This window comes from Erythrolamprus reginae, chromosome Z (genome assembly GCF_031021105.1).
Source record: "Erythrolamprus reginae isolate rEryReg1 chromosome Z, rEryReg1.hap1, whole genome shotgun sequence".
Lineage (NCBI taxonomy): Eukaryota > Metazoa > Chordata > Lepidosauria > Squamata > Dipsadidae > Erythrolamprus > Erythrolamprus reginae.
Window position 1 is genome coordinate 85,628,935 of NC_091963.1, and position 19,201 is coordinate 85,648,135.

Genomic DNA, 19,201 nt, shown 5'->3' on the forward strand with positions numbered 1-19,201 from the left:
AGGAGGGCGGCTGCAGCACTTCACCGCCTCCTGGGCATCTATGTCCACCGACTCTTGGGCTCTAAATACTATAACTCAGGGACTCACCCTGGAGTTTACCCTGAAACCTCCAAACAGATTTCTGGAGTGTCCGGTACTTTCCAACAACCACAAGCGCAACCTCCTTTACCAAGAAATTCATCATCTATTTCAAATCAGGGCCATCGAGAAGGTTCCACCACACCAGGAAAAGCAGGGGTACTATTCCATAGTGTTTATAGTACCCAAGGCCTCAGGGGGTTGCCGCCTCATCCTCAACCTGAAACAGTTGAACCTATACATAAAATACCGCAGGTTCAAGATGCACTCTCTAAGGACTATACTAGCTGCAATACGTCAACAGGACTGGCTGACGTCAATAGACCTCAAAGAGGCATACCTCCATGTCCCAGTGCATCCAGATTCCAGGAAATACCTCCGGTTTTGCTTCGAAAACCACCATTTTCAGTACAAGGCCATGCCCTTTGGCCTATCGTCAGCTCCCAGGACTTTTACAAAGTTGTTGGACATCCTCACCGCAGAGCTAAGGACACGTCCTCTACGCCTGATGGCATATCTGGACGATATCATCATACTGTCCAACAGCTCCAGTCGGGCACAGCGCGACCTGTCAGAGACTATAGAAACCTTGGCAGAGGCGGGGTTCTCAATCAATTACCAAAAGAGTCATCTCATACCGACCAGGTACTTACCTCACCTAGGTACCAACATAGACACCATGGAGGGCAAAGTCTTCCTGTCGTCAGAGCGCCAGGTCAAGGTCAAGGCGTTGATCACAGAATTGCAACGCAGCCGTACGGTAACACTGGCATTTCTGTCCCAACTGTTGGGAGTTCTCATCTCCTGCATAGACATTGTTCCCTGGGCCAGGCTCCATGCCAGACCACTGGGGTGGTTCCTCATTCCTTTTCAACAGAACCGGACCAGCCACTCTTCCAGATTGGTGACAATTTCACCAGAGGTGCGCCGATCGCTCCCATGGTGGAAGTCGTCAGCGCTACATCAGGGGTCGCCGTTCCTGCTACAACAAGAGGTGACAATAACTACAGACGCGAGTCTCTCAGGTTGGGGAGCTCACTCCAAGGTAGGGATGGCCCAAGGACTATGGAGTCCAGAGGACCTCGCATGTCCCAACATCAATTACTTGGAACTCAGAGCGGTCCACCTGGCTCTCCGACACTTCACGGGCCTGGTGAGGGGCCAAAATGTACTGATACTTACAGACAATGTGGCGACAAGGGCACACATCAACCATCAAGGCGGCACGAAATCAGGTCGCCTGATGAGAGAATCTCAGTCCCTGTTCAGGTGGGCAGAGGAACATCTCGCATCCCTACGAGCAGAGCACATATCCGGCACCTCCAACATACAGGCGGATTGGCTCAGTCGGACCACTATCGACCCGACAGAGTGGAGCCTGAGCTCAGATCTTTTTCTGGACATCGTGCACAGATTTGGGACTCCGGAAGTGGACTTATTCGCCACCTGTCACAACAGCCACTTACCGAGGTTCTTCTCAAGGTTCCCATCACCAGGAGCGGAACAGATCAATGCTCTAACCTGCCCGTGGCCGGAGGGTCTGCTGTATGCATTCCCCCCTGTCTGCCTAATACCGAGAGTAATACACAAACTATTACAAGAACAAGCAGAAATTCTTCTGGTGGCTCCTCACTGGCCCAGACGCCCTTGGTTTGTGGACCTCATGGACCTTTCAATTTCTCCCCCTTGGCGCATTCCACATCACAAGGTGGTACTGATGCAGGGGTCAATTTGCCACCCAGACCCCCAGTGGTGGAGTCTTGCCGTGTGGCACTTGAGGGGGAGAGGTTAAGGAAGGAACGGGTTCCGGATAAAGTGATATCCACCATACAGGCAGCTCGCCGTCCTTCCACAACACGAATTTACCAAGCTACCTGGAAGGCTTACTGCTCCTTCTGCAGAGGTCGCAATCAGGATCCTCAATCACCATCAGTGATCCAGATTCTGGAGTTCTTACAAGCCGGTCTGGATAAAGGATTGGCTCCAAATACACTTCGCAGACAAACGGCGGCTATTGCCACAATACTTAAGATGGACTTTGCTACTCCAATCTCCCAGCACCCATGGATTCGGGATTTTATTAGAGGAGCAGCGAACATCAGACCTCCTACTATACACCGTTTCCCCACATGGGATCTGCCACTAGTGTTACAGGCCCTCACGGAGCCTCCCTTTGAACCCTTGAGGGAGATACCACTGCGTCTGTTATCACTAAAGACGGCTTTTCTCGCTGCAATCACATCAGCAAGGAGGGTCTCCGAGCTCTCAGCCTTATCAGTACGACCGGACTTATGCATCTTCCACACCAACAGAGTGGTCCTCCGACCAGATCCCGCCTTCCTACCTAAGGTGAACACGTTTTTTCACAGATCTCAAGACATTGTGCTGCCGGACTTTTGTGCCCAGGGGTCTCATCCACTGGAACTAAGATGGCACAAGTTGGATGTTCGACGGGCCATCAAACTTTATATTAGACGGACTAACACCTTTAGAAAAACGGAAGCCCTATTTGTCTCATATTTTCCAGCATCTATGGGGAGTAAAGTTTCGCCCAAGACAATTAGTTGCTGGATTCGTTCCTGCATCATCACCGCCTACAAATCAAGGTCTACACCGATACCAAGAGGCATCACAGCACACTCAACAAGGAGTGCGGCCACTTCAGCGGCATGGACGACACAGGCCCCGATCGACGATATTTGCCGTGCGGCAACTTGGGCCACGCCTAATACATTCGTTAAACATTACAGATTGGACACTTTCGCTTCTGCCGAAGCAGCCTTTGGACGCAGAGTACTGCAGAGAGTTTGCACCGATACTGCGCCCCTGGTCCAGCCTTTTCCCCCCCTAATAAGTTAAGCTTGGGTATATCCCATGTTGGACTCTCCGAAGCAGTGCAAGTGGAGAAGAACCGTTGCACTTACCTGAACGGTCTTCTCGCTGCACTGCAAGGAGAGTCCAAACCCACCCGGCTGTTTGGGCCCAGAGTCTCAGGGTTGTCATAGTTTGAGTTACTTCCAAGTTAGTTGATTAATAAAGTTCTTTGGTTTACTATCACTATGACTTCGTTTTATTGTAAGACTGACCCGGGAAGGGCAGCATGGGGGTTGGACCAGTAAATTATGCTAATTTTTAACTCAGTCCCTTCCAGCTAGGCTGAAGATTAACCCATGTTGGACTCTCCTTGCAGTGCAGCGAGAAGACCGTTCAGGTAAGTGCAACGGTTCATTTATGAAGAGTAAAAACTTCCTAGGTAATTTGTTAACTACAAACCAGAGTAAACTAATAGGGAAGGCATATAAATATATGATAGGATATAAAAACATAGATCAGACTTTGAAAGATAATATGATAAGTTGGTGCAAAAATCTAGGAACAGATATTGATTTACAAACGTGGGAGAAAGTCTGGACATCCAAATGGAAAATGACAAAATCAGTTTCATTAAAAGAAAATCAAATTAAGATGTTTTATAGGTGGCATTTGCCACCAAATAGAATAGCAAAGATGTTTCCTAACATGTCTCCAAATTGCTGGAAATGTAAGCGAGAAATAGGTTCTTTTTATCACCAGTGGTGGACTTGCCACAAAACTAAGTCATATTGGAACACAATAGAAAAGTGGATAAAAGAAATTACTTTACAGGACATAAAGAAAACGCCATAATTTTTTTTACTAGGTATAACGAATCAAAAATATAAAAAGGATATTTTCTTCTTAATTATTTATATTCTGACAGCAGCTAGGATAGTATTCGCACAAAATTGGAAGGGGGGAGACATTCCCAAGGAAGATGAGGTAATAAGAAAAATTATAGAGTGTGCCGAAATGGACATGATGACAAGGCGGTTAAACAATCATGAAGAATCATTTGGAATAAATTGTATATATGGTCAAATAAAAGGGGAAAAACAAGATTTAATGATTCAAAAGTATGTACAGATATTAGAATTACTTTTATTTTGTTAACCTTAGAGGTAATAAGTATATAAAAACAAAAATTCTTCTTTCCATTTTATATTAATTTTATAAGTTACTAGCAATTTTTTTTCCTGTATTAGAAAAACTTCAAAAATAAGTGGGGTAACTGCAACCCAAAATAGATGTTAAATGTATGTATGTCATGTTTGTCTTTTTATGGAAAATTTAATAAAGTTTATATAAAATAAATAAAGTTGATGTTATGCCTGGTTAGTTTTGAAGTCAAAAAAGAGTACGGCTTGCGCAAGTCTTTAACTTTTTTTGGTACCTGTTTCAAAATTACTAATTGCCCCCCTTTATGTTCTATGGGGTCTTCCCTTGCTCTGTGGAGTATTTCATCTCTCACTGATTTTTTAACGAGTTTTACGTGGACCTCTTTAGGCAAGTTGTGGCGTCTCATGTAATTAGTGTTAATTCGGTAAACCTCATGAACTTCATTTAGCATAACCTCTTTCTCTGTACCTAAGGCTTTGGAAAGAATGTCAGCCATAGGTTTTTTAATTAATTTAATTTAATTTAATTTAATTTATTAATAGAGTTGAAAGGGACCGTTAGGTCGAGTCCAACCCCCTGCCTGAGAGGGAAACCCTACAGCACCCCAGCCAAATGGAAGTCCAATCTCCTCTTGCAGGTGTCCATAGTTGGGGAGTTCACCACCTCCCCTGGCAGGCAGTTCCATTGGTTGATCGCTCTGACTGTCAGGAAGTTCTTCCTTATTTCCAGGTTGAATCTCTCCTTGGTCAGCTTCCAACCATTGTTCCTCGTCCGGCCCTCTGGTGCCCTGGGGAATAAAGAGACCCCCTCCTCACCGTGGCAACCCCCCAAGTATCTGTAAACTGCTATCATGTCCCCTCTAGACCTTCTTTTTTCTAGGCTGTCCATGCCCAGTTCTCTCAATCTCTCTTCGTAAGTCTTGGTTTCGAGTCCCCTAATCATTTTGGCTGCTCTTTTTTGCACCTTCTCCAGAGTTTCGATGTCTTTTTTGTAGTGAGGTGACCAAAATTGGATGCAGTACTCCAGGTGGGGTCTGACCAGGGCATAGTAGAGTGGTATTAGTACTTCCCTGGTCTTGGAGCATATTCCTCTGTTGATGCAGCTTAGGATTGAGTTGGCTTTTTTGGCTGCTGCTGCACATTGCTGACTCATGTTTAGTTGATTGTCCACCAAGACTCCAAGATCTCTTTCGCAGTCACTACTGCTGAGTGGGGTATCTCCCAGGCTGTATGTATGTCTAGGGTTCTTTTTGCCGAGGTGGAGGACTCTGCATTTGTCGGTGTTGAACCTCATTTTATTGGTATGGGCCCACTGTGATAGTCTGTGTAGGTCTTCTTGTACTCTGAGCCTGTCCTCAAGGGTGTTGGCTACCCCCGCCAGCTTGGTGTCATCTGCAAATTTTATTAGTTCCCCTTTTATTCCCTCGTCCAGGTCGTTGATGAAGATGTTAAAGAGTACAGGACCCAGGACAGAGCCCTGTGGTACTCCGCCCCGAGTCTTCGGAGAGGGGCGGCATACAAATCCAAATAATAATAATAATAATAATAATACTCCACTGTTTACTTTTTTCCATGTGGATTTGGTGCCGTTGAGGACAACTCGTTGGGTGCGGTTGATCAGCCAACTGTTTATCCATCTACATGTGTAGTAGTCTACTCCATTTTTTTCTAGTTTGTGGATTAGGAGATTGTGGTCGACTTTATCGAAAGCCTCACTGAAGTCCAAGTATATGAGGTCCACTGAGTTGCGTTGGTCAACTGACTTGGTTATGGTGTTGAAAAATGATATGAGATTGGTTTGGCATGATTTGTTTCTGATGAATCCGTGCTGGCTATTGGATATGATCTTGTTTGTTTCTAGGAAGTGGGTAAGTTGTTTTTTGATTATTTTCTCCAGTATTTTTCCAGGTATAGAGGTCAGACTGATTGGTCTGTAGTTACCTGGGTCGGTCTTTTTGCCTTTTTTGTGGATGGGGACTACGTCAGCTCGCTTCCAGTCTTCTGGTAGGTCTCCAGTGATCCAGGATATTTGGTAGATGAGGAGGAGTGGTTCCGCTATGGTGTCTGCCAATTATTTTAGGACTTTGGGGTGAAGTCCGTCTGGCCCTGGTGATTTGTATTCGTTGAGTTCCCTCAGGTAGTCCCTCACTGCTTTTGTCTATGTTGAGTTCGGTTCTGGGGCAGTTTGTTGCAGTTAAATTGCAGATTGGTTGGAGGGAGGTTTCCTTTTGTGTGAAGACTGATGCAAAGTAGGCGTTGAGTAGCTGTGCTTGGTCATTGCTGTCTGTGATTTCTCTACCCTCTTCGTTTTTTAGTGTGACGATTGTTTCTTTGATTTTCTTCTTATTGTTGATGTGTTGGAAGAATCTTTTTTTGTTGTCTTTGACTTCCGCTGCAAGGTGTTGTTCATATTGTGCCTTTGCTGTTTTTATTTTTTGTTTGCAGGAACTGGCTGTTTGCTGATATTCCGCTTTGGTTATGAGTCCTTCTTTCCATTGTTTGTACTTAGCTTTTTTTCCTTTTATGTCATCTGCGAGGGCTTTGTTTAGCCATGCAGGTTTAGTTTTGGTTTTCCTGTTTTTCCTTTTCATGGGGATTGCGTTGTTTTGGGCATCTATGATGCTGTTTTTTAGGATCACCCAGGCTTCCTGAGTGGTTTTTCCTTCTAAGAGTTCGTTCCAGGGGCATTGTTCAAGGTTCGCTCTGAGCTTGTTAAAGTCCGCTTTTCTGAAGTCTGGGACTGTAGTGGTGTTGGGTATAGTAGCTAGTGATTGCACTATGTTGAATTTGAGGATGACGTGGTCGCTCTCTCCCAGTTTCCCTTCTTCTTCTGTTCCCTCTATTGTTTCTTCCCTGTTTGTTAGTATTAGGTCTAATATAGCATTCCCTCTGGTTCCTGTTTCAACTTTTTGGGTTAGAAAGTTGTCAGCTAGACTGGAAAGAAATTTGGCAGACTTTCCGCTTGGTGCTGAGTTAGTTTTCCAGTTGATGTCTGGGTAGTTGAAGTCCCCCATTATTGTCGTGCTGTGTTTGTTGCATATGTCTGTTAGTTGGCATGTGAACAGGTCGTCCATTGTGTCTGTTTGATTGGGTGGTCTGTAGTATACTCCAATTGTGGTGTTGCTCTTTTTTTCTTTTATGTTGACCCATATGATTTCTAGGGGGTTATCATCTTTGGTTGGATGTAGTTCTGTGGCAGTGTAGTGGTCTTTGATGTATAGTGCAACACCTCCTCCTTTCTTGTTTGACCTGTTCTTCTTGAAGAGGTTGTAACCCATTATCTGTGTGTTCCAGGCGTGTGTTTCGTCCCACCAGGTTTCTGTGATTCCAATTAGATCGTATTGGCCCTCGTGTATTAATAATTCCAGTTCATCCTGTTTGTTTCCCAAGCTTTTTGCGTTCGTGTACAGGCATTTTAGATGTTTGTGTTTGTTTGCAGGTAGAAATTTTTTATTCTCAGGTTTGTTTGTAGGCTTGTCCCGTTCCCCTTCCTTGTTTTGTTCAGTGTTTTGTCGTATAGTTTGGTCACCCTCCCCTCTCAGAGCTAGTTTAAAGCCCTCCTGATGAGTTGGGCTAGTCGGTTGCCTAGGAGGTTCTTCCCCGCTCTAGTGAGCTGTAGCCCGTCGCTTGCTAGAAGCCCTTCTTGGAGATAGTGCAGGCCATGGTCGAGGAAGCCGAAGTTCTTATGGCGACACCATCCTTTAAGCCAGTGATTTATCTGCGGGATTTTGCGTTCTCTGGCGGGGTGTCGTCCTCTAGTGGGGAGGATGGAAGAAAAAACAACCTGAGCACCTGTTTTTCTGATTGTGTTGCCCAAGTGGTCATAGTCTTTCATAATTTGGTTCATGTCTTTCCCTGTGTCGTTGGTTCCCGCATGAATCACCAATAGTGGGTAGTAGTCCGTGGGTTTGAGTATTTTGGTGAGGTTTTCAGTTATGTCAGAGATTTTAGCTCCAGGGAGGCAGCACACCTCTCTAGATTGGTTGTCTGGTCTGCAGATGGGAGGCTCAGTTCCCCTGAGGATTGAGTCTCCAATTACCTGTACTCTCCTTTTCTTTTTGGCTGGCTTGGGGTGAGGGAGGTTAGCTTCTGTTGTTGAGGCTTTTGGTGGAGTTGTGCTGTGCTTGGTTCTTGGTGGTTCTTTGTCAGATGTTTGCAGGTTTTCTTGTTCCGAGAGTACTGAATATTTGTTGCTTGTAGGCAGTGGGGTTGGGAGGAGGAGGGTTGGAGTTGGTGGAGGCTTGTGTTTTCGTCTTAGGGTGATGTGTGTCCAGCTATTTACTGCTTCTGGGGCGTGGATTCGGCTTAGCTCCTCTGGGGTGTTGGTTTTGTTGGGAGTCTGATGGATTTTCTCATTGTGATGTTGGTGCTTCAGGGTTGTTAGGTTTTTCTCTAGGTTTTCGATTTTTTCCTCAAGTAGCTGGATGAATTTGCATTTGTTGCAGGTAAAGTTTTGGAGGTTTGAGGGGAGGAGTGAGTACATGGAGCACAAACTGCAGCACACCATGGATTCAGTTCCGTCTTCATCTATGCTTGTTCGGGGAGTGACTTCTGTGTGCATGGTTGGTGTATCTTCTCTCTCTCTCTCTGTGTTGTTCTTTATGTGTGTGGTAGGTTGCAGGGTGGGTGCGGGAGCGTGCAAAGGTGACATGTCTGCTCTTGTTGCTGGGTTGATGATTTCCTCTGCTTCCCTGGTCAGCAAACCCGGTGTTCTTTTGCCTCGCGATGAGCTTTTAGCTTCTTCCCAGCATGCACCAGGAGTATGCAAATTACCCCCTGAAGCTCAGATTCCTTGGTGGTGAGTTCCTCTGCTTCCCTGGTCAGCAAACCCGGTGTTTTTTTGCCTCGCGATGAGCTTTTAGCTTCTTCCCAGCATGCACCAGGAGTATGCAAATTACCCCCTGAAGCTCAGATTCCTGGGTGGTGAGTTCCTCTGCTTCCCTGGTCAGCAAACCCGGTGTTCTTTTGCCTCGCGATGAGCTTTTAGCTTCTTCCCAGCATGCACCAGGTGTATGCAAATTACCCCCTGAAGCTCAGATTCCTCTGTTCTACTCCCGAGCTCAAATTCGGGATACGAGCCGAGGCCAAGTCTCACTCCGGGCTGTGCCCCCTCCGAGCACTCACCACCCCCGCCCGGGAAACCGGAGCATACTTCCCCTCCACGCACTTCGCCCTGCCTGCCTCCTGGCTCAAGAGGGCGGCAGCAGACCACCTTTGGGTGTTTCGGCTGGGTGGGGAGGGAGTTAGGAAGGTCCTCCTGCTCGCCTGGTTACCTTGTGTGCGCCGCAGAACGGGACGAGACGGTGATGTGCGCCCCACCTCCCCCACCCTGGCTGCGGGCCGTCCGCACCACTGCTCTGCTCGGTCGGCGGCCCCGGAGAGGCAGGAGCTGGGCGCTGGCCTGCTTTTTGTCCCCCGCCGCCCGCTGGCTGTGAGCGCTCTGCCAGGGGCTCCCCCCGCTCCGCGCCTCCTTTCTGTTTGTTTTGTCTCGCCTATTCCACACTGCGGTGACGGATACGCGGTTAGGGGATGCTTCGCTCATGCTCAGGCTAATTGGCATACCTTTGGTCATTTGGGTAGGCAGGTTAGGGGCGGAAAACTGGGTGGTGGTTTAGCAACTGCGTGTTCTCCATTGGGCATCTTTGGGGATGATTGACAGGTTCTCTCCAAAAGCTTGTGGTGGAAGCGACCTGAGCAATTGGGGGGAACATGTCTTTGGGTCCCGCCCATTGCTTTCCCCTTGTATGGGATAGACGGCGGGACCTCCCACATGCAAGTGCATGGCAGTGAATCAGGTGAGGGCGTGGCCCCTCACCTGGATCAGCATGGGGCTACGCCCATATGTGGCCCCAGAAGTTTTTATGACGTCATTTTCCGCCCAGAAGCAATTGTTTGACCCTGTGGGTCCTTGTTTAGGGTTATAGTTAATTTATGCAAATTTATTTAAATAAATTATGCAAATTTAATTAATAAACATCACCCAGTTTAAATCCAGCTCTTGTGTCCGTGTCGTTACTCTGCCTCTGCTGCAAAATAATTTATTAAATTTTAATAAATAACTAATATGGTTTCTTAGAATGGCCTAAGTCAATATGAAGGATGAATGCAGGATCTCAGTTGACACACAGGCTAACATAAATATGAACTAGCCCCAAAGTTATACAGTACCTTGAGCAGTCTAAAGGCAGTCATCCAACATGTTCTGCTTTGTTCATCCTCAGCACACAACAATCTTAATTCTTTAGCTTCATTCCTTACTCTGTTGGGCTACAGAACAAACAACAAAATATTAATTCTGTCTTTCATCCATGAAATTAATTTATAATTTATATTAAGTATAATATTCAAATCTTAAGCATTTGTTATATTGTAAAACATTTCAGTGTGCTCCTATAAACTGAGAAATGTTTGAATAGGCATATAGACATCATCTCCTTTTTGAAACAAAACCAGGCAAACTCTGAAAGTACAAGAGGTAGTGTAAAGGTAGGGGGGGTTGGGGGTGTATAAATTTTTTCTTTATTTTTTCCCCAACATACAATAAAATAACATTAGCAATAAAACACACAGAATCAATGCTTAAAATAATAATTAATGATATTTCTTTGATACGTTAAACATTCAGAGAGAAAATGCTAATAATACTTTCAATATGTACTTTTTATCCTCTTCTTTGCTAAGTTAATTAAAATTAACTACGCATGAGCTCTATTTCATCTACAGATAACATTATTATGAAATCTAGTCCCTTATATTCCCTTTTTCTATTTATAATAAAAGATAAACATCTTAACATCTTAACTCAATATCTAATTTGATCCTTTCATCTCTGTGTTAACTCCTTATCCAATGCTGCCACCAATCCTTATTTCGTCATCTGGGTCTTTAATAGATTAAAATTAAATCATCATGTATTTCTTCAAAAGTAATTAAAAGAAAATACTTCTCAATTATTTTTAATTTTCAACCATTCATAAAACTTTCCCCAGATCTTATAGTAATCACACTCCTCTTTATCTTTAAGTTTTAAAGTAAGCATTTCAGCACAGTCTAAAATCTTACGTAATATTTCTCTTTCATCTGGAATTTTATTCAGCTTCCAATTTTGTGCGTATGCTATCCTAGCTGCTGTTAAAATATGTATACTGTAATCAAATATATTTCTTCTTTATTAAAATTTTCTGGTAAAATACCTAATAAGAATATTTCTGGTTTAAATTCAATAGTCCTTTTCAAAATTTTCTGTATGCAATGCTGAATCTCTTTCTGAAATTTCTTAGCTTCTGTGCATGTCCACCACATATGATAAAAAGAGTCTGGTAGCTGATTATATTTCCAACATTTCACTGATCTATTCTTAAACATTTTTGCTAATCTTTCAGGTGTCATATACCATCTATAAAACATTTTATATATATTCTCTTTATACACTGTTGACATTGACATTTTATAATTTCTTTCCCAAGTGTAAAGGTAGTTAATGAATTTACTGTTTTGGTAAAAGTCTGAAATGTGGACCTCCATACCCCCCATTAATATTATATCAATTTGGTAGTTAATAACTACCTGCCACTCTATTTGACAAGAGTCATTTTTGAATTATTTTTGTCTATTAGGATAAAACATAGCATAAAGTTGAAATCATAATTATTTTTAAAGTCATATAAAATCTGGAAAATGTAATATCATGAACCATAAATCTTGTAACATTTAAAGCCATTACCTTTATACAAAAGCCATAATCAGTTGGTGCACTGTACATTTTTTTGCATGCTATTAATGAAAAGATATTGCTGTCTTCAAGATCAGCTAGCAATTGCAGGTGTCTTGGTTCCTGGGGAAATAATTTTTTAAAAAAACATTAAATCATTATTTTATATTATCTGAAAATAAAAATAACCACTAAAGAATAAAATAACCACTAAAGAGTAATAAAAGCACACTAAAATATGTTAATTGTTCCATCCAGCAGCAATAAACTTAGTCAATAGCACTATGTTCCAGATATTCAAAATTCTAATACGCGCTTAAAGAAATATGGGGGGGGGGGGAAGTATTTAGCCACTAAATGTGCAAGCTCTTCCACTTAAAAAGATGGGAGGGACTTGTAATTGACATCATAGGTAGACCTCCACTATGAGACACAAAATAAGAAAACAAATCCAGAAAATCACATTGTCTGATTTTCTGTGTGAGTTTGATTATTTGTGTTTTGTGTGTTTAAATATAGTTTACTTTTATTTAAAAAAATACTTTGTTGTATATCCTTTGTTGGCAATGACAAAGGTCAAACATTTTCTGTAAGTCCTCACAAGGTTGACACACACTGTTGCTGGAATGTTGGCCCATTCCTCCATGCAGATCTCCTCTAGAGCAGCAATGTTTTGGGGCTGTCGCTGGGCAACATGGACTTTCAACTCCCTCCAAAGATTTTCTATAGGGTTGAGATCTGGAGACTGGCTAGGCCACTCCAGGACCTTGAAATGCTTCTTATGAAGCCATTACTTTATTGCCCTGGCAGTGTGGTTAGGATCATTGTCATGCTGAAAGACCCAGGCAAATTTCATCTTCAATGCCCTTGCTGATGGAAGGAGGTTTTGCACTCAAAATCTCATGATTCATGCCCCCATTCATTCTTTCATGGACAGAGATCAGTCGTCCTGGTCTCTTTGCAGAGAAACAGCCCCAATGCATGATGTGCCCCCGCCCCCAATGCTTCACAATAGCTATGGTGTTCTTTGGTTGCAACTTAGCATTCTTTCTGCTCCAAAAATGACGACTTGTGTTTCTACCAAACAGTTCTACTTTGGTTTCATCTGACCACATGACATTCACTCAATGCTCTTCTGGATCATCCAAATGCTCTCTAGCAAACTTCAGATGGGCCTGGACATGTACTGGCTTAAGCAGGGAGATACGTGTGGCACTGCAGGATCTGAGTCCCTGGCAGCGTAGTGTGTTACTGATGATAGCCTTTGTTATGTTAGTCCCAGCTCTTTGCAGGTCATTCACTAGTTCCCCCGTGTGGTTCTGGGATTTTTGCTCACCATTCTTGTGATAATTTTGACCCCAAGTGGTAAGATCTTGTGTGGAGCCCCAGATCGAGGGAGATTATCAGTGGTCTTGTCATAGAGGAGGGTTGGGAAGTGTGCAGGAGGAGGATAAGTTTCGATTTCCCAGGTGCCGGCGGAGACCGTTAGACGGGCAAATTCCCGAGAAGCCCGGGAGGAGCATCTTGGACCACCTGATGCATCTGGACAATGGAGATTGGGTGGATGCCCAACAGGGGGGTGGAAAAGGGGTTTTTAGTATTTGGGGTACGCACCATTTTCTTCAGACTTTGCTTTGCTTTTGATGCTTCAAGTTCTGATTTTGATAAATTCACTTTGAACTTTTAACAAAAGGACTCTGAGTTTTATTTGTCTGAATTCTGACCGGCAGCCTTGACATTAAGCAAAGTCTGCCTTAACAGTCACTCCTGGAGAGCAATCTACCAGGGACTGGCAAAAATGTCTTGAAATGAAAGTGAGGGGGTGACTTCAGAAGAAGAAGTTGCTCTTAAAAGCCCAGACCCCCTTATCCTGGAAAAAGAGGAAGCATCAGATCTCAGCGGAGACGATCCTGCCAGACGGGTTCCACGATGGTCCATTGGGGTAGGCTCAAAAGGTCTCCTTGCAGAGGGAATGAGAGATTCGGATGCAAATGTGACCCATCAGAAAAAGAAAAGTAAGGAGAAGTGGGTGGTTAACCAGGAAGAAAATCTACTGACAGAATTGGTGTCAGGAATTAGGGAGGTCCTGTCAGCAGTGGAAAAGAAAAGTCAGGCTTCCCTAAAAGCCGTTCCAAGTGAGGAAGAGCGGGAGGAGGATCAGATGCCAGGACCCTCGGGCCAGGGACATCAAAAGGCAATTGCCCAAAGCCCTCCCCCCCCCAGAGGCTTGAGCCCCGTGAGCCCAAGACGCCCTGCACAAAGCGGGGGGAGCCCGCAGGAGCAAGGCCCCAACCGACTCCCCTTCACCCAGCATTACGATGGAGTGCCAACGGGGCTGAGGTATTTCCTGGCCCGTGTAAGCCAATACATGGAAGATTATGAGGATGAATTCCCCAATGACCCAGCCCGGGTTAGGGAGGTGACCCGGGCGTTGGATGCGGAAGCCGCAAATTGGGTGGTGTCACTGCATGAGAGGAGAGACCCCGTCCTCAGGAATTTTGATCAGTTTATGACAGCACTAAGAGCACGCTTTGAGGATCTCCAGGTGGAGAGGAAAGCTAGATCAAAGCTGAAAACCCTGAAGCAGGGAGGGAGATCAGTTACTGAATACACACAGGAATTCAGGGAACTGATGGCTTATGTGAGCTCGTACCCAATGAATATTCTGATGGAATACTACATGTATGGGTTGGATGATGAGGTTTACCGGCATTGCAGAGGCAGAGCAACCCCTAGAAACCTTAGCAGATGGTTCGAGCTGGCGGCAGAGGGGGAGATCTCCAGAGAAGCCAACGGGAGAAAAGCCCCCCCCCCCAGGGGAGAGGGGGTCCTGAAGAAAACGCCCCGAAGTTTCCCAGACAAGCCTAAATCTACAGTGTGATTCCATTGTGGAAAAGAAGGTCAGTGGGCTGTGGAATGCTTTGCCAAACCTGTGCCGAGGGTGACACCTAGTGGTGGGGAAAAGTCGGAGCAACGGATTAAGAAATCCCCAGAGGCTGGCAAAAGAGGAAAGGAAACCAAAAAGGGAGGAGCTGGGATCTCCGGATCGTCCTAACATCCTGGAAAGTGAGCCAGAAGAAGCCTTCTCGGTAAGTTCCCCCCCTGGCTGTGTATACATTCCCCTAACTATAAGGGACACGAACGGGGGGACAAGGGGAAGCATAGTAGCCCTGCTGGATTCGGGTTGCACCAGGAATTTTTTTTTTTCAATTTTTTTATTATTTTTCATAAAAACAAACAAGTACATACAAACAATAAACATAAAATGGGGGTATATTTCCCCCGCTTCTTATGAAAGTATACATTCAAATATAGAAAAAGAATACATAATTAAATATATGTTAACTATTATAGTAAAAAATTTTTTTAATAAATTTGAGTTAAAGTTTTACAGATCTTGATGTGAATGTTAAGTAGGGTTAGTATAACATAATTACCAAAAAAAATACCTTTAATATAATTCTAATTACTATAGTAAGATAGTGTCAAACCTTCAATCCAAACAATAAAACTGAATTCAACTATTATACATCAAAGATCTTGGTATGTTGCTTATACTTATACATACATACACTACTATATCATATTCGTCAAAAAGTCCTTTTAAACTAATATTAATATTATTATCACCTAGGTAAAAACTAATACAAAAAAAAACAACTAAAGATATATCTTATTTTTTCTTATCTATCCATTTATAAACATTGTTCCATGTTTCATAAAATTTAGTATCCTCTTGATCGTTTAATCTTCTTGTCATCATATCCATTTCAGCGCAATCTAATATTTTAGCTATGACCTCTTCTTCCTTGGGGATTTCCTCCCCTTTCCAATTTTGCGCATATATTATTCTAGCCGCAGTTAATATGTGAATAATTAAATAAAAAATTTCTTTCTTATAGGTCTGATTTGTGACACCTAGTAAGTAAAATTCCGGGGTATTATCTATATCTTGCTTTATTATTTCTTTTAATATTTTTTCAATCATTTTCCAATATATTTTTGCTTTACCACATGTCCACCATTGATGATAATAAGTTCCTATATCCTTCTTACATTTCCAGCATATTGGGGATGTTTTGGGAAACATTTTTGCTATCCTATTTGGTGGGAGATGCCATCTATAAAACATTTTGATTTGATTTTCTTTTAGGGAAACTGATTTAGTCATTTTCCAATTGTTAATCCATACTTTCTCCCACGTGTCTATCCTTGCCAATATTTCTACACCATCTTATCATAGTATCTTTTAAAGTCAACTCTATATTTTTATGAGCGATAAGTAATTTATATATTTTCCCTATCATTTTTGTTGAATTAGTGGTAATTAAAGTAGTTAAAGGATTCTTACTTTTATTAAAAATGTAAAGAGTTTTATCCTTCTGATATCTAGATCGGATCTGGGCGTAATGCCACCAATCTATTATTATCCCTTCTTCTTGTAATTCAGTTCTAGATTTCAACTTCATCTGATCATTTAATAGTTCTTTATATCTATAAGTTATTTTCTTATCCTTTATAGACTTTGGATGTGTTATTGCTTCTAAAGGAGCTAGCCAGTCTGGGATACTTAAAAAATGATTTTTCTTTATGTCTTTCCATACTTCTAATAAATATTTCCTTAGTGTGTGCCTTTTAAAATATGAATGGTTTTTGTCCTTATCATACCATAAAAATGCGTGCCATCCAAGCATTAAATCATGTCCTTCTAGATCAAGTGTTCTTTTATTATCTAAAATTATCCAATCTCTAAGCCATGTTAATGCAGCGGCCTGATAATATAGTTTCCAGTTTGGAAGGCCAAATCCTCCTCTTTCTTTAATATCTTCTAAACAATTCATTTTTATCCTTGCTTTTTTACCTTGCCATATAAATTTTTTAACTAAGTTTGTTAAAGTTTTTAAAAAGATACCCCCTGGGTTTATTGGTATTGTCTGAAAAAGAAATAAAACCTTGGGTAAAATGTTCATCTTGATTGTTGCAATTCTTCCTAAGAAAGATATTTTCAAATTATTCCACATTGCTAAGTCTTTTTTAATTTCTGCTAGTAATTTCATATAATTATCATTTTTTAATGTTATTGTTTTCGCTGTTAAATTTATTCCTAAATATTTTACCTTTTTTACAGTCTTTATTCCAGAAATACTTTCTAATTTAGTTTCTAGTGTTTTACTCATATTTTTAGTCAAGTAATGTGTTTTGCTTTTATTTATCTTTAGACCTGCTACGTTTCCATATTGTTCAATGGTTTGTAGTAAGGTAGGAACTGTTGTAGTCGGTTCTTCAATTATAAACATTAGATCGTCTGCAAAGGCCTGGAGTTTGTAGGTTTCATCTCCTACGGTTAAACCTTTTATTTTGGGGTCCGCTCTTATTTTAATTAATAAGGTTTCAAGGGTCATAATAAATAACAATGGTGATATAGGACATCCTTGGCGAACTCCCTTATTTATGTCAAGTATTGGTAATTGACTGTTATTCAATATTATATTCGTTGTTTGTGTTGAATATATAGTATCTATTAGGTTAACAAATTTTGGGCCAAATCTCATTTTATTTAATTGCATTTTTATAAATATCCAATTAACGTTGTCGAAGGCTTTTTGAGCGTCCAAAAACATTAAAGATGCCGTCTTGTCTGGGTGTTGTTCATAGTACTCTAGTATGTTTATTACAGTTCTAATATTATTTTTAATTTGTCTCCCTGGAAGAAACCCATTTTGGTCTTGGTGTATTATTCCATTTATAACTCTTTTGAGTCTCTCTGCATAAATAGCAATAAAGATCTTATAATCTACATTTAATAATGATATAGGCCTATAATTTTTAATTTTTTCTGGTTCTGTACCCTGTTTATGTATTAAGGTTGTCAGTGATTCTGACCAAGATTTGGGGATTTTTCCCTCAAGTCTACATAAATTAAAAGTTTCTAACATATGGTTTCTTATTGTTTCGTTGTCTATCTTGTACCATTCTGCAGGTATGGCATCTGGGCCTGTGGCCTTGTTGCTTTTCTGTTTTTTAATTGTTATTAGGAGTTCCTCCATTGTTATTGGTCCATCCATGGTGGCCTGTTGATCTTCTGTTATTTGTGGTAAATTTGAAGCCTCTAAATAGTTAAAAACTTCATCTTCAATAACATGATCTTTAGCATATAATTCTTTATAAAAATTATACACAATGTCTGCCTTACCTTCTGTGTCATATTTTATTTTACCATCTTTATCTTCTAATTTTTGAATTAATTTTGATTGACTCTGTTTTCTAAGTTTGTACGCTAGCCATCTGCCAGGTTTATTTGCATGTTCAAAATATTGTTGCTTTGCTCTTTTGATCTTTTCAGTTAGTTGGTTTTGTTCTATAACTCTAATTTTATGTTTGATTACATTTATTTCTGTCTTTAGATCTCTGTTCTTAATGTGTTGCTGCGATAGGGATTCTAATTGTTTTAGTTCATTTGTTAATTGTAAGTACTCTAATTTCTTTTCCTTATTGTGTTTTGCAGTATAGGATATTGTTAAACCTCTTATATACGCTTTAGCTGTATCCCATAAATTCTGTGGAGTAGTGTCTGATGTTTTATTAATTTCAAAAAATATTTTTAATTCCTTTTCAATCCAATCCTTATATTTCTTATCATTTAATATATACCTATTCATCCGCCAGTTGTTCTGTTTATTATTCATCGTCATATAGACCACTATTGGGTTATGATCAGCCCATGTATTAACGTCTATCTCGACCTCTCTTATTTGTTCTGCCACCGTTTTTGGTGCCCATAGCATGTCAATTCTCGTCCAAATTTTGTGAGGATTGGAGTAAAAGGTAAATTGCCTTTTGTGAGGGTGTCTTTCCCTCCAAATATCGCTTAGTAATAATTCCGCTTTCATTTTTTGAAAAGTACTAGGTAGCAAATTTCTTCTTGTTTTTTTGCCTTTTCCCCTTTTTTTATTACCTCCCCCTCCTGAGTGGTCTAATTGTCTATTCGCGATAGCATTGAAATCACCTATTATCAATAAGTTATCAATAGCTAAATCTATTATTGTTTGGTGTAAATTTTTATAAAATGTCATTTGGTCTTCATTGGGGGCATAAATAGAAACAACCACTAGAGGTCTAGGTTCAATATCTACTTGTACAATCAATATCCTACCCTCTTTATCCTTATATATTTGTTTGGAATTTATAGAATTCTTGACATACATCACTACACCTCTTTTTTTTTGGTCTGCTAATGCAGCATACATTTTTCCAATTTTGGGATTCAACAGTAATTTTTGGTTATCTTTTTTAATATGAACTTCTTGTAGTATTGCAATCTGAACATTTTTGTTTCTAATTTTAGAAAAAATTTGCTTCCTTTTTCTTGGTTCGTTAAGTCCATTAACATTTACGGAAAAGATTTTTAAGTCTTTATTCGTTGTCATTTAATGGGTTT

At 41.4% G+C, this 19,201-nt stretch overlaps 1 protein-coding gene across 8 annotated transcripts in view; it reads right to left on the minus strand.

The window, feature by feature from the left end:
• GRB10 (growth factor receptor bound protein 10) overlaps nucleotides 1–19,201 on the minus strand; it is a 450,157-nt gene that overhangs the window by 44,542 nt on the left and 386,414 nt on the right. For all 8 annotated transcript variants that reach the window (XM_070727755.1, XM_070727759.1, XM_070727754.1 and 5 more), the window contains 2 exons: nucleotides 11,776–11,886; nucleotides 10,221–10,319 (listed from right to left, as the gene is read on the minus strand). In XM_070727755.1, coding sequence (XP_070583856.1) covers nucleotides 10,221–10,319; nucleotides 11,776–11,886 — 210 coding nt within the window. The remainder of the gene's footprint in view (nucleotides 1–10,220; nucleotides 10,320–11,775; nucleotides 11,887–19,201) is intronic.